At 38.8% G+C, this 14,285-nt stretch overlaps 1 protein-coding gene across 2 annotated transcripts in view; it reads right to left on the bottom strand.

The window, feature by feature from the left end:
• Window positions 1-318: 318 nt before the first annotated feature.
• SLC34A3 (solute carrier family 34 member 3) overlaps window positions 319-14,285 on the bottom strand; it is a 35,267-nt gene continuing 21,300 nt past the window's right edge. For both annotated transcript variants that reach the window (XM_074210586.1, XM_074210587.1), the window contains exons 12-13: window positions 4,871-4,995; window positions 319-4,028 (exon numbers count right to left, since the gene is read on the bottom strand). In XM_074210586.1, coding sequence (XP_074066687.1) covers window positions 3,555-4,028; window positions 4,871-4,995 — 599 coding nt within the window. In that variant the 3' untranslated portion in view covers window positions 319-3,554. The remainder of the gene's footprint in view (window positions 4,029-4,870; window positions 4,996-14,285) is intronic.

Genomic DNA, 14,285 nt, shown 5'->3' with positions numbered 1-14,285 from the left:
CTTGACTTTTTTCCCCACAGGAAAGAAACCTAGCTAGATGAACACACTCCTTGTTACAGTGGGGAGGTTGGAGAGGCAGCCTCTTACTTAGCCCTTTACTTGAACAGAGAAGAAGGGGAACCATTCCTGTTATGACTGCTCATGATCTCAGGGTCCCTTTCCTGACTTGGGAGGGTACTGGGAGCCTGCTTGTAAAAGTTTAGGAGGGCTGATTGTTACATTTTCAAGGGGAGCATTTGTACTTTAGAAATCAGCAAACACTACAAGTTAGGGCTTGATTTATTATTTTGTTGATTATCTAGATTTAAGTGAGAGGATATTAAAAAAGCAGATTAAACTTTAAAATGCATTGTGAATATATGTATCTATGTGTACACATGCATATGAATGTATATATGTAATTTTTTTTTTTGGTGGGGCAAAACTGATAGTAAAGTCAACACACCCATGTCTGAGTATCATCTTGCTGTTCAGCTTCACATACCCCATGCCGGGTACAAGTTTCCAATGTTGGACTCAACTGTGGAAAATTGAAAGAAGGTCCAGTAGAGAAAAGAAGTAAGTAATTAAAGAACTTGAAACAAGCTCTCATACTTTTTAAAAGCACCTTCGACATTTTTGGTAGGGGCTCCCCCTTTTATGATCTCATTTTATTCTCGTGACATTCCAGCCTGAAAGACAAAGGGGCAATTTTTTTTCTTCTTCCATGTTACAAATGAGAACACAGGTACAGAAGGTCTTCCTCTGACCACACACCCAGGGAGTTAGAATTCCCAGGCTCACTTAGCTAAGACTTATGGCAGTGAAATGCTGAAAGAACCAGATGGATCAGGGAAAAGAGAAAACAAGCCTCCAAAACCCCAGTCTTATATAGACACGTGGTCAGTGGCTAATCTTTGTTGGTCAGAATAGGCTGCATTGTGCTGTAGTGAAAGGACAGAAGAGGAAAGGTTAAAAATAAGGCAGCCCTGATTTCAGAACCTGGTTTTCTAGACATTTTGCTAAATTTGTTCTATACTTGTCTTGTGTAGAATGGGGCCCTCTAGTGTTGGGGAAAGCCAGGAACTTGGAGCAATGAATGATAGCCTCTCAAATTAGTGTTTGTGGGAGTTTAGGAACTTGAAATAATGTTAGCCATTAAAATTAGTGTCTGTGGGGTTAAAGGATCAGGGGAAATGCATCATTCTTTCTTCTCAATGATTCCATATCACACATAATAATGAATGGGCTTCTTAGGATCATGGTCTGGCACTAGGAAAGACAGCTCAGGGAAAGAGTGAAGGTAGAGGAAAGAATCAGTGTTCATGGGGCGGCTAGGTAGTGCAGTGGATAAAGCACCGGCCCTGGAGTCAGGACTACCTGGGTTCAAATCCGGCCTCAGATACTTAATAATTATCTAGCTGTGTGGCCTTGGGCAAGCCACTTAGCCTTGCAAAAAAAAAAAAACCTAAAAAAAAGAATCAGTGTTCAAAAATTTAGAATTGGAAGGTATCTTAGTTGTAAGGTATTACCTGAGAATATGAACTCCTTATTTACAGATAAAGAAACAAGTGATCCACCCAGAGGGATGGAATTAATGCTGCAGCAGGGCATAGGAATGCCTTGATTATCTCCTTGATTCCTGGATTCTCCTGATCACTCAAAAGGAGCCACTGATTGATCTCTTGAACCAAGCATACTGCTTCCCTTCAACCACAACCATAGCTAAATGCCTCAGCAGAGAGAGTGCTGGCTCTGTAGTCAGGAAAACCTGAATTCAAATTCAGCTAAAGACACTTTGGGCAAGTCACTTAACCTCAGTTTCTCCATCTGTAAAATGGAGTTACCTACTTCCCAGGGTGATTGTGTGTTTTTTGGGGTTTTTTTAGGTTTTTGCAAGGCAGATGGGGTTAAGTGGCTTGCCCAAGGCCACACAGCTAGGCAATTATTAAGTGTCTGAGACCGGATTTGAACCCAGGTACTCCTGACTCCAAGGCGGTGCTTTATCCACTATGCCACCTAGCCACCCCTCCCAGGGTGATTGTGAAGATCAAATAAGATAATATTTGAAAAGCACTTAGTGCAAACAGTGCCTAATACACAATAAATATTATTATTATTATTATTATTATTAATTATTATTATTACATTACCCAGAGAAATTCTCCCAATAGGTGTAAAAGTGGAGGAAGAAGCAAGGCTAGAGAAACCAGAAATGCAGCTGGGGAGATGAATCCACAGGAAGAAGAAAGGGGAGATTCTTGACTGGGGAATAGAGAACTGAGCTCAGGGTGGAGCTAACTAACATAAAGTCTTGGAGGGTGGGTGGTTTTAGTCAGTATACTGAGAGTAAAAAAGCTGAAGTGGCACTACAAATATTTGGGAATCAAGACCGAAGTTTGAATCTCAGCTCTGCTACTTATTACCTCTAAAAAATTGGACAAGTCTTTTCCTCTCCATATTAGTATTTGTCAGTGATTTGTCTTTAAAAATCTCCTCCATCTCCAGATCCTAGGGGTATGTATTGCAAAGACTGGACTTGATAGCCAGAGAGATCTGGGTTTTAGTCTTGTCTCTGAGGATAGTTGTCATAATCTCTCTCTAAGCCTCAATTTCCCCATCTATAAAATAGTGATAATAATTTATGCCCCCTAATTCAAAGAGTTGTTGAAAGAATCAAAGGATGTAAGTACTTTGTAAACCTTAAAGTCATATATAAATGTCAGCCATACATACTATTTGACTTCAGAAACTGTTTTTGCTTTTTCCCTGAATTTTTAGAGTAGTTTCTTGGTGCATAGTAAGCACATTATAAATTGATTGATGATGATTATCCTTTGACTGTTAGATATGAAACTATTGCTGATTCAAAGGCTCTCTGTCATTCTTTTCTCTGTCAGGTGCAGAACCCACATAGACTTGTCCAGGAAATTGCTCCTAGCCAAGTGTACTTGGATTCTCTACTCTCCTTATCACTAGTCCCAGTCTGGTTCCTGCCCAACCATCTCTAACTCCCCACTAATGGACCTCTTGGACCAATGAATTCATGAGGATGGGACTGTGTCTCTGGGCTGCTGACTGAGCAGCTTCTGGAGGAAGCATTATTGACTTGTTTCACACCAAGCTGGAAAAGTCCCAAATTGACCAGCAAGGGGCAGTATCAGCCAGGCTTGTCCCTTTCTTGTTTAGCTACTGGCAGTCTAGAGGTGTGAATCTGGCCTAAATAGCCTCCCAACCCTGGAGTCAGTAGGGTCAGGTAAACAGAAACATGGGGAGGGGGAAAGGAGAGTATGATGGAGAGCTCCATTTATTCTGTAAGAATAAAAGGGAAATTTGAAGATAGGTTTGTTGAGGAGAGGGATAGGGAATGCTGTAGTATTTAGAAGCCTGCTCTGGGTCTTTCCAGGGCTCTCCTCTCTAAGTGAGAAAGAGCTGTCTTTTTTTGTATGAATTTATGACATGTGTAGCCCATCCTGAGGGGACCCCACACTGGTAAGACAGGCACTTCTTCATGTCCTCTCCACCCTTGCCTCAGGCCTGGTGACCCAGTATGGCAGTAATAAGAACCAGGATTTTCACAGTTTTTGGGAGACCAGGACAATAGGGTTCTCAAAGCAGTGGGCTTCCTTGACTGTGATGTCTGCAGATGGGTCCTGGGCCTGAGGGCAGCATTTACAGCATCTGGTGATGGCACGGTCCCAAGGTTGAAGGGAGTGGAGCCAAAGGGGAAGGAAAGCCCATGATCTGAGGCAACGGGGTAACCAGGTAGGGCGATGCCGCTGCATCAGGTTGATGAGGATGATAAAAGCAAGGAGCGCAAGCAGGGGCCCTCCCACGGCCGCAAGCACAACACCACCTGCGATTGATAGCCCAAAGACTACCAGGGGGATCAGGAAGAAGCTGAAAAGTAGGTAGACCCCGGCCACCCAGCGGTAACGAGCAGTCACGTTTCCAAACTTCTTGGCCAAGAGGATGGGCAGGCGGAAGGCAGGCACGATGTACCACAGCAAAATACCAGCCATGTTAAAGAACAGGTGGATGAGTGAGACCTAGGGAGAAATCTATGTTAGGTGCAAAGTGGGAAGAGGCCTCTCAAAGTAATCCCCAGTAGTATTTGTGACCCTGGATCAGTTTCTGAGCAAAGATGTATTTACATAATAGAACAAGGGACCTTTGTCTCAGGATGCAGAGTTCAAAGACCCCCTAGATGAGGGGGCCTTAGTGACTGGCTTGCACAAAAAAACCTATTTATTCTTAATCCACCTAAATCAAGGGAATTTCTCTTGGACCCCTACCCCACCCAGGATCTTCCCTGAAAATTATGAGACAGGAAGTTCTAATAATTCCTTAATCAATTCATGATAAGCAGGGACAAATAAGGTCTGATAAGATTAGGATTGACTTTGGGTAAGAGTGACTCAGTGACAGATTGGGGCAAAGTCTGGGGCCTTGTTCTCATCTCTGCCTCTCAGTAGGCTGGCATGTGCCATGGATAGGTTTGTTTGGGAAAGAGAGGGAGGAAACACAAGTGGTAGTAGGATCAAGGAAAGGTTTATCTTATGACTGGGAGAATTGAACTAGCTGTAAGCAAGAGTGAAATGAGTCAGAGAAGAGGGAGAAATGGAAGATGCTGAAGGGAGAAGAGATGAGTGCTACTAGGGAGAGAAGGCAGGGTTTCATATGTCTAGGCTCCTCAGGCAAACTTTGAACACAATAGGGAAAACTCTAGTACCCAGGAGCATGGTACTATCCTGCTGACCCTGAGACTGGTGTTTCTCCCATTCCAGACTCTACTCCTAAGTTAGGAATGGAAACCAAAGCAAAAGGTTTTCCTTTAGAGGAAGGGCTTTGAGAGAACCTCTAGAATCCTAGACTCAGCCAGTTAAGATACCTGTACGGCAGTGAGCAGGGTATCAGCAGGGCTGGCAAGAGCAGCTAGCAAAGCCGTGGTGGTTGTTCCAATGTTGGAGCCCAGGAAGAGCGGGTAGGCTCGCTCCATGCTGATCACTCCAACTCCTAGAGAAGAAGGAGGGAGTCACATGGAGGCTAGGCCCAAGGAGCCTAGACCCAAGGATGGCCACTTCTGGGAGAGAACTTGTGAGGAACCAGCTTCCTCTCCTCTCTACAGTCTCCCATGACTGTCACATATCCCACAAGAGAAGCCCATGCCTGACCCTAGCCAGCATCTCCTCCTTCAGAGACAAGTGTACAGCAAGTGGGAGGTCACTCAACCCAGCACCTACTCCTTTTTTTTTTCCCCCCGCAGTCTATAGGAAAGTGAAGTTGTGCTCCTGAGGGAACCAACTGTATTTAGAGACTGCACCAAATCATCCAAAAAAACAACCTTTTCATTCTCCATTACCATGGAATGTCCAGAGACTGTATCTGGAGGCTTTCTGAATCTGGAGCCACATGTATAGGACTTCCAACTCACCAGCTGCGATTAGCAAACAATTCCTCAGCCCTATAGCTAGCACAGTGCAGGGCCCAGACAACTGGGCTTCCAGGCCACTAAATCATCAGCAGCAGTGGCGGTCTCCAGGCCACTTGGGCCACAGACAATAAGGGGATCACACAACAGGTCAGAAAGAGATTTACGGGGTCTCTTTGCTGGCACTAGGGGTAGGACCAATGCATTGTTTATCCTTGGATCTGGGTCACAGTCCCAGTGTGAGGTAGAGCATTAGCAGGGCTGCATGGGAGCAGGGACCCTCATGACAGTTTCAGAGTTGAAACGAATGCTTGATTCATAAACCATTGCACAATTCAAAAGAGAAGCAAACACATCTCTCCTCAAGCATGCCACCTTGGAAGAACTAAAAGTTACAGATTCCCAGAATTACCTCTGAAAATAGCTGCACATAAAACCTGAATTTTGGGACAGTGCTCCCTCCACTCGGAAAGCAGAGTTCCTCTTTAGCATAGAGTTAAAAGTCAAGAAATAGGATAGAAAATTAGTAAATAGCAGAAAAAAATTCTGACCATAGAAAGTTACTGTGGTGACAAAGGAAACAACACATACACTGATTCAATATAAACTATTTGAAAAATTAGGTGAAGAAGGAATTCTGCCAAATTCCTTCTAGGACATCTGCCAAATTCCTTCTAGGACATCAATATGATGCTGATGCCTAAAATGGAAGAGTTAAAACAGAGAAGGAAAATTATAGACCATTTTCCTCTAATGAACATTGATTCAAAAATTGTAAATAAAATATTAGCAAAGTGCTTAAAGCATGTTATCACTAGGATAATACATTATGATCAAGTAGGATTTAGTCCAGAAATGTAGGGTTGGTTCAAGCACAATTGACCATCAATAACAAACCTAACAGAAATCATATGATTATTTCAATAGATGATGAAAAGTTTTTTACAAAACATAGCAGCCATTTCTATTAAAAACACTGGAGAGGGGTGTGGCTAGGTGCGCAGTGGATAGAGCACCAGCCCTGGAGTCAGGAGTACCTGAGTTCAAATCTGGTCTCAGACACTTAATAATTACCTAGCTGTGTGACCTTGGGCAAGCCACTTAACCCCATTGCCTTGCAAAAAACCTAAAAAAACAAAATAAAACACTGGAGAGCATAGGAATAAATGGAATGTTTGTTAAAATGATAAGCAGTATCTATCTAAAATCATCAATAAGCATTATATATAATGGGGATAAACTAGAAGCATTCCCAATAGGATTAGGATCAAAACAAGGATGTCTGTTACCATCACATAATTCAATATTATATTAGAAATGTTAGCTTTAATAATAAGAGAAGAAAAAGGAATTGAAGGAATTAGAATAGGTAGTGCAGAAACAAAACTTATACTCTTTACAGATGATATGATGGTATACTTAGAGAATCCTAGAAAAACATCTAAAAAACTACTTGAAACAATTAGCAACTTTGGCAAAGCTGCAGGATATAAAATAAAGTCACGTAAATCATCAGCATTCCAGGTGGCTAGGTGGTGCAGTGGATAAAGCACCGGCCCTGGAGTCAGGAGTACCTGGGTTCAAATCCAGTCTCAAACACTTAATAATTACCTAGCTGTGTGGCCTTGGACAAGTCACTCAACCCCATTTGCCTTGCAAGAACCAAAACAAAAAAAAAATCATCAGCATTCCTATATATTACCAACAAGAGCAGCAAGAGATAGAGAAATCCATTTAAAGTAACTGTACATAACACAAAATATTCAGGTACTATATGAATACTACCATAAACACCTTTCACACAAAATCAGATCTAAATAAATAAATGTCAATTGCTCATGGGTAGGCTGAGGTAAAATAATAAAAATGATAATTCTACCTAAATTGAATTATTTATTCAGTGTCATACCATCAAATTACCAAAAAAAATTACTTTATTAAGCTAGAAAAATAGTAACTAAATTCATATAGAAGAAAAAATCAAAAATTTCAAGAGAATTAATAAAAAAATGCAAAGGAAGACCAGTCATACCAGATCTAAAATTACATTTTATATTCTAAAGCATCAGTCATCAAAATTGTTTGGTACTGACTAAGAAATGAAATGGTGGGTCAGTGGAATAGATTAAGTGCAAAAGAAACAGTAGTAAATGATTACAGTAATCTGCTGTTTGATAAACCCAAAGATTCCAGTTTCTGGGATAAGAACCCATTCTTTGATAAAAACTGTTGGGAAAACTGGAAGATGGTATGGTAGAAACTAGACATAGACCAACAACTCACACCCTATATCAAGACAACGTCAAAATGGATAAAGAGTTCAGACATAAAAGATGATATCAATTAGGAGAAAAGGAATATTTTACCTGTCAGACCTATGAAAAGGGGAGGAGTTTATGACCAAAGAAGAGATAGAGAACATTATAAAATGTAAAATGGATAATTCTGATTTCATTAAAGTGAAAAGGTTTTGCACCAAAAAAAACCCAACCCAGTGCAACCAAGATTAAAAGGAAGGCAGTAAGTTGGAAAACAATTTTTACAACTAGTGTTTCTGACAAAGGACTCATTTCTAAAATATATAGAGAATGGGGCAGTTAGGTGGCACAGTGGATAGAGCACTGGCCTTGGAGTTAGGAGTACCTGAATTCAAATCCAGCCTCAGACACGTAATAATTACCTAGCTGTGTGGCCTTAGGCAAGTCACTCAACCCCATTCCCATGAAAAATCTAAAAAAAAATAAAATAAAATAAAAATAAAATATATAGAAAAGTGAGTCAAATTTATAATATACAATATAAACAGGCAATTCTCAGATGACAAAATTAAAGCTCTCTATAATAATATGAAAAAATGCTCTAAATCATTATTAATTAGAGAAATGTAAATTTAAACAACTCTGAGATATCACACCGCACAACTATTAGCTTGACCAATATGACAAAAAAAGGAAAATGATCCATGTTGGAGGAATTACGGGAAAACTGGGACACTAATGCATTGTTGGTAAAGTTATGAACCCAGTTAACCTTTTGGAGAGCAATTTGGAATTATGCCAAAGGGCAGTAAAACTACATGCCCTTTGAACTAGCAATACCACTCCTAAGTCTGTAACTTAAAGAGAACACTAAAAAAGGTAAAAAATTCACACATTCAAAACTATCTAGAGTAGCTCTTTTAGTAGTAGCAAAGAATTGGAAATTGAGGGGATGCCAACAACTGGGGAATCACTAGCAAATCATGAGAGACAGGACATCAGAATAGCTTGGAAAAATTTGCATGCACTGATGGTAAGTGAAGGGAGCAGAACCAGAAGAACTAACCACAACATTAGACGATGATCAACTATAAATGGACTTGTTCATTTCAGCAGCACAATAATCAAAGACAATTCTAAAGGACTTGTGATGGAAAATTCCATCCATATTCAGAGAAGTAACTGTTGAGTTTAAATGCAGACCAAAGCTGATATCTTCAATTTTTTAAAGTTGTCTAATGTATTATATTTTTTCTCTCTAATGTTCTTTTTTTTCTGTTTCAATTTGATTCTTTTTTCACATGATTAATATGGATTTATGTTTAGCATAGTTATTCTATATAATCTAACTTTCTGTCAGGTATCAGGAGTAGGGAAGGGAAGGAGGGGAAAAAATATGAAACTTGATTTTAAAAATCAAGTAAGGGGTGGATAGGTGGCACAGTAGATAGAGCACCCGCCCTGGAGTCAGGAGTACCTGAGTTCAAATCCAACCTCAAACACTTAATAATTACCTAGCTGTGTGGCCTTGGGCAAGCCACTTAACCCTATTGCCTTGCAAAAACTAAAAAAAAAAAAAAAATCTGGTTTGAACCCCTTCATCATTACCTAGCTGTGTAGCCTTGGGCAAACCACTTAACCTCATTTGCCTTGCAAAAAACTAAAAGAAAAAAATAAAATAAAAAAATCAAGTAAGAGGAATAGGGAAAAAACTGGGAAGAGAAATGAGTGATTCAAGAAAATCATGAAAAAAAGAGTCAATAGCATAGTAAAGGAGGCATAAAAAAAATACTGAAGAAAATAACACCTTAAAAAATAGAATAGGCCAAATGGTAAAAGAGGCACAAAAATCCAATGAAGAGAATTCCTTGAAAAGCAGAATTGGGGGACAGCTGGGTGATGCAGTGGACAGAGTACTGGCCCTGGAGTCAGGAGGACAGGAGTTCAAATTTGACCTCAGACACTTAATTGTCTAGCTGTGTGACCTTGGGTCAGTCACTTAACCCCATTGCCTTAAATAAATAAAAAAATTTTAAAAAGCAGAATTGGTCAACAAAAAAATATATTCAAAAATTTACTGAAGAGAACTTCTTAAAAAGTATAATTAGTCAAATGGAAAAGGAGGTACAAAAACTCACAAAAGAAAATAATTCCTAAAAAGTTAGAATTGGCCAAGTAGAAACTAATGACTTTATGAGATATCAAGAAACAATCAATCAATTAAAAGAATGGAAAAAATAGAAGAAAATGTGAAATATCTCATAAGCAAAACTGATCTGGAAAACAGATCTAGAAGAGATAATTTAAGAATTATTGGACTACTTGAAAGTTATAATTTTTTTGAAAAAGAGCTTAGATATAATTCTTTCAGAAATTATCAGGGAAAACTGCCCTGATATTCTAAAATCATAGGATAAGATAGAAATTGAAAGAATTCACCAATCATCTCCTCAAAGAGATGCCAAAATGAAATCTCCCAGGAATATTACAGTTAAAGTCCAGACCTCCCAGATCCAGGAGAAAATTTTGTAAGCAGTCAAACAAACAATTCAAATATTGTGGAGCCATAGTCAGGATAGCACAAGATTTAGAAGCTTCTACATCAGAGGGTTTGTAATATGATATTCCAAAGGGCATAAGAACAGAATTATAAACAAGAATCAAAATTGTCCAGCAAAATGGACATTCAATGAAATAAGAAAACTTTCAAGCTTTCTGATGAAAGGAGCAGAATTAGATAGAAATTCTGACTTTTAAATACAAGGTGCAAAAGAGAGATAAACAAAAAAGAGAAGTCATAAGGGATTTGATAAGGTTAAACTTTGTATTCATACATGGGAAAATGATATTTACAACATCTAAAAACCTTCTCATTATTAGGGCAGTTGGGAGTTGTTTATGTAGACCAAATACAGTGATGTGAGTTGAATGTGTTTAGTATAATTATCTTAAAAAATAAAATTAAGGAATGAGAAAGAATAATGCCCTGGGAGAAGGGGAAAGAGAGAGGTAGAATGGAGTAAATAATCTGAAATAAAAGAGGCTTGAAAGATTTTACAGTGGAAGGGAAAATAGGGGAAGTAGAGAGGGGAGCACATGAACCTTATTCTCATCAGAATTAGCTCAAAGAGGGAATAATATAAACACACAGTTGAGGGCAGAATTTTTTCTTACCATAAGGAAAGTAGGAAGGGAAGGGGATAATAGAAAAGGGGGGGGACAACTGACAGAAGGGAGGTCAGTTTGGGCAAGATAAAAATGAGAAACAAAATACTTTTGAGAATGGACTGGGTGAAAGGAGAGAGAGTAGGATAAAAAAGGAAAATGGGATGGATAGAAATACATACTTGGTAATCATTGCTGTGAAAAACCAAATTTTTTGAAGTGAATTTCTCTGAAAAACTTATATACTTTATAGAACTAAGTCAAATTTATAGAAATAAGGGTGATGGCAGCTAGAGTGGATCAAGCACTGATCCTGGAATCAGGAGGACTTGAATTCAAATCCAAACTCAATTACTTAACAATTGCCTAGTTGTGTGACCTTGGGCAAGTCACTTAACCCCATTGTTTGGGGAGTAGGACTTTAAGATGAAAACCAAGGAAAAAAATAGTTGACAGTATAAGACAAGTAAAAAGAAGTAAGTAGAATAAATCTGAGCAATCAATGTGTAAAGTAAATTGACAGAGTGGATTAGTAGATGGGGAAAATGGGTGAAACAGATTGATTCAAGACACAAGGGGAGGTGAGGCTCACTCTGAGGTTCTGGTTGAGACAACAAGGAAAGGAAGTTTAATAGATTGTTAAATTATTAAAATGAGATTATCATTTTAAAAAGTTTTAATCAGGTAAGGTGTAAATATCCACAGGTAGTTTTTAAAATAAAAATAACTAAAAATCTCAACCAGAATGGAGAGTAGGTGAAAAGTGTAATTATTTAAATCAATTGAATAATATTTTTATTTTTTCCCAAGATGAATGACTGTAATCTGTATTAGAAAAGATAAAACAACTTGAAGAATTTGTCCCTTCACTTCAAGCTATTAGGGAAAATGAAATATTTCTAAAGAAAACAGAAATGTTTTCAGTGGGAAAAGAAATGCGGGACAGTAGAGACTCAGAGATAGAAGAAAGAAGACTTGAAGTCTGTTAGGATAATTAGAATAGAGAAATGTTGCACAAAGGAAAAGGGGAAAGGACAACTGTACACTTAGAATTTCAAAATAGATTTGAGGCTCTTCCAGAAGAGGAAGGAGCTGGATGCTCTGGGGAAGAAACAGCTGCATGTCCTTTCAAGGATGATGTCATAGAATCTCAGAAGTCATCAGGTGAGGGAATCTCTCATTGAGGGTCAGAGAAAAAAAGAGAAGTGTGGCAGTATTTGGTGATTGCTCTGACAGAGGTCCTGAGGCCTCCATTTGAGGACCCAAGGGCAACCACAGACAAATCTGTTGTCTTCCTAGGACATATATCCAAGGCCTAATAGAGAACCTCCCAAGGTTTAAGATGACTATTCCCCACTGATGGTGATTCACACAGACACAAAATGATACTGCCAAAGGGAATCTAAAAAGTATTACCAATCATTATGAAGTATTGGGCAAGAAATTGAATTCCACAGAGGTGCAGGTTGTATTTTCCTCATTGTTGCCAATGATGGTAAGGGATGCAGAAGAGAAAGGTTAATTTGGGAAGTGAATAACTGGACAAGAAGATGATATCTGAGAAAGGGATTTGGATTTCAGGACCATTATTTAAACTATCAGAATGACAGATTCCTAGGTAGTAGTGGAATACCACTCAGACTGGAAAGAATACATTTACTGGGTATCCTGCAAATCTAATCAAAAGGTCTTTAAGCCAAAAAGAAATGGGGGAGAGAAAACCTTACTTATATGTATGTACCACAAGCTAGACATCATTGTGAGAAGTTATAATAAAGAATAAAGTTGCCCAAATGCCTCTAAGACTCAAAATCCAAAACAAGGAGCCAAGAATTTAACCTATGGCATCTAGTGTCTATGTGCAAATGCTTAAATTTTAGGTGGGGGAAAAAGAGAGACTAGAAGTCTTATTGCTAGGAAGCAAATTTGCCCTCATATGTAGAACTAGGACTTGGTATGATGAAACCAATGTGTGGTTTAAGTTTCTAGAAAGGTATAGCTATCCAGAAAAAAAAAAAAAGAGCAGAGATAAAAGGTAGGGTGGAGACTAGTATTAAACAGTAAGAAAATATGTGAAGGGGGGCGGCTAGGTGGCGTAGTGGATAAAACACTGGCCCTGGAGTCAGAAGTACCTGGGTTCAAATCCGGTCTCAAACACTTAATAATTACCTAGCTGTGTGGCCTTGGGCAAGCCACTTAACCCTGTTTGCCTTACAAAAAAAAAAAATATGTGAAGAAATCCAGCAGCAAAGGGAGGAAGCACAGTAATGAGCTTTAGGTGATTTCCCTCGATAAAGAGAAAACCATAAGGGATTTGGTCACTTCCACAACAGGCCACCAAGAAAAGAAGAGTAAATAGATGAGGAGTTTGGGGAATAAATTACAACCTTGGCACAGAAATATAATATAATAGTGACAAGGGACTCTCTAGCCTGATGAGTCCAGAGAAGCTAGTATCTTGTTGCCTTTGTGATAATTCCATCCTTCAAAATGTGGAGAAACCAACCAAGGAGAACTCTATTCTGGATCTGATTCTCTCTAACGGGGTGCTCCTTAGTTATTGGATTGGGAACAATAGGGAGACTGGAGAAAAATGACTTGACTTCTCTCTTCTAGAGGTTTTTTTTTTGTTTTTGTTTTTGCAAGGCCTTGGGGTTAAGTGGCTTGCCCAAGGCCACAACAGCTAGGTAATTATTAAGTGTCTGAGGTCATATTTGAACCCAGGTAATCCTGACTTCAGGGCCGGTGCTCTATCCACTGCGCCACCTAGCCGCCCCCTCTTCTAGAGTTTTTGAAAGAGGAAAGGAAATCTGGGCATAATATAATATGATCCCTTGACATTGGGGAAGCAGATCTCTACTAAAAACCTACAGGACAAGACAGCCTAGAAGGAAGAGAAACTGCATAACAAAAAATTCTGATTTTACAAAAGGAAACAATTCCAATGAGAAAGAAAAAAATGAGATTTATCTGAAGAGAATGATATGAATATACAGGGAACTCACCAACCAATTTAGATTTTAAAAAGAAATATATACGGAAGATGGAAACAAAGCCAGGTAACAGAAGATGAATTGAAGAACATGACATGGTTTTGAAAAAATGCCAAGAATTGCTAAACCTCACAAAGAGTTAAGGCAAGGAAAGCTGGGGGAAAAAAAACCCAATACTGAGAGAAAAAGGATCATCAAAAAATGAATGGGAGGATAATAAACTAAAGACAACAGAATTGCTCAATTCTTATTTCTTTGCCAAGGCAAATGACCTTTGCATTGAAAGTTATAGAACAGAATAGCTAACAGTTAAGCTTAAGATAAGTAAGAAGATTTAATATCTGGTGTGACAAGTGTGATTGCTGAACCAAGTTCAATAATACTTGAAAGTTCATGGAAAATAGGAGAGGAACGATAGGATTGAAGAAAGGTAAATGTTTTTCTAATTTTCAAAAAAGA

This window comes from Macrotis lagotis, chromosome 1 (assembly GCF_037893015.1).
Source record: "Macrotis lagotis isolate mMagLag1 chromosome 1, bilby.v1.9.chrom.fasta, whole genome shotgun sequence".
NCBI lineage: Eukaryota > Metazoa > Chordata > Mammalia > Peramelemorphia > Peramelidae > Macrotis > Macrotis lagotis.
The sequence above is the reverse complement of the archived record's forward strand: the minus strand, read 5'-3'. Positions and strand labels throughout refer to the sequence as shown.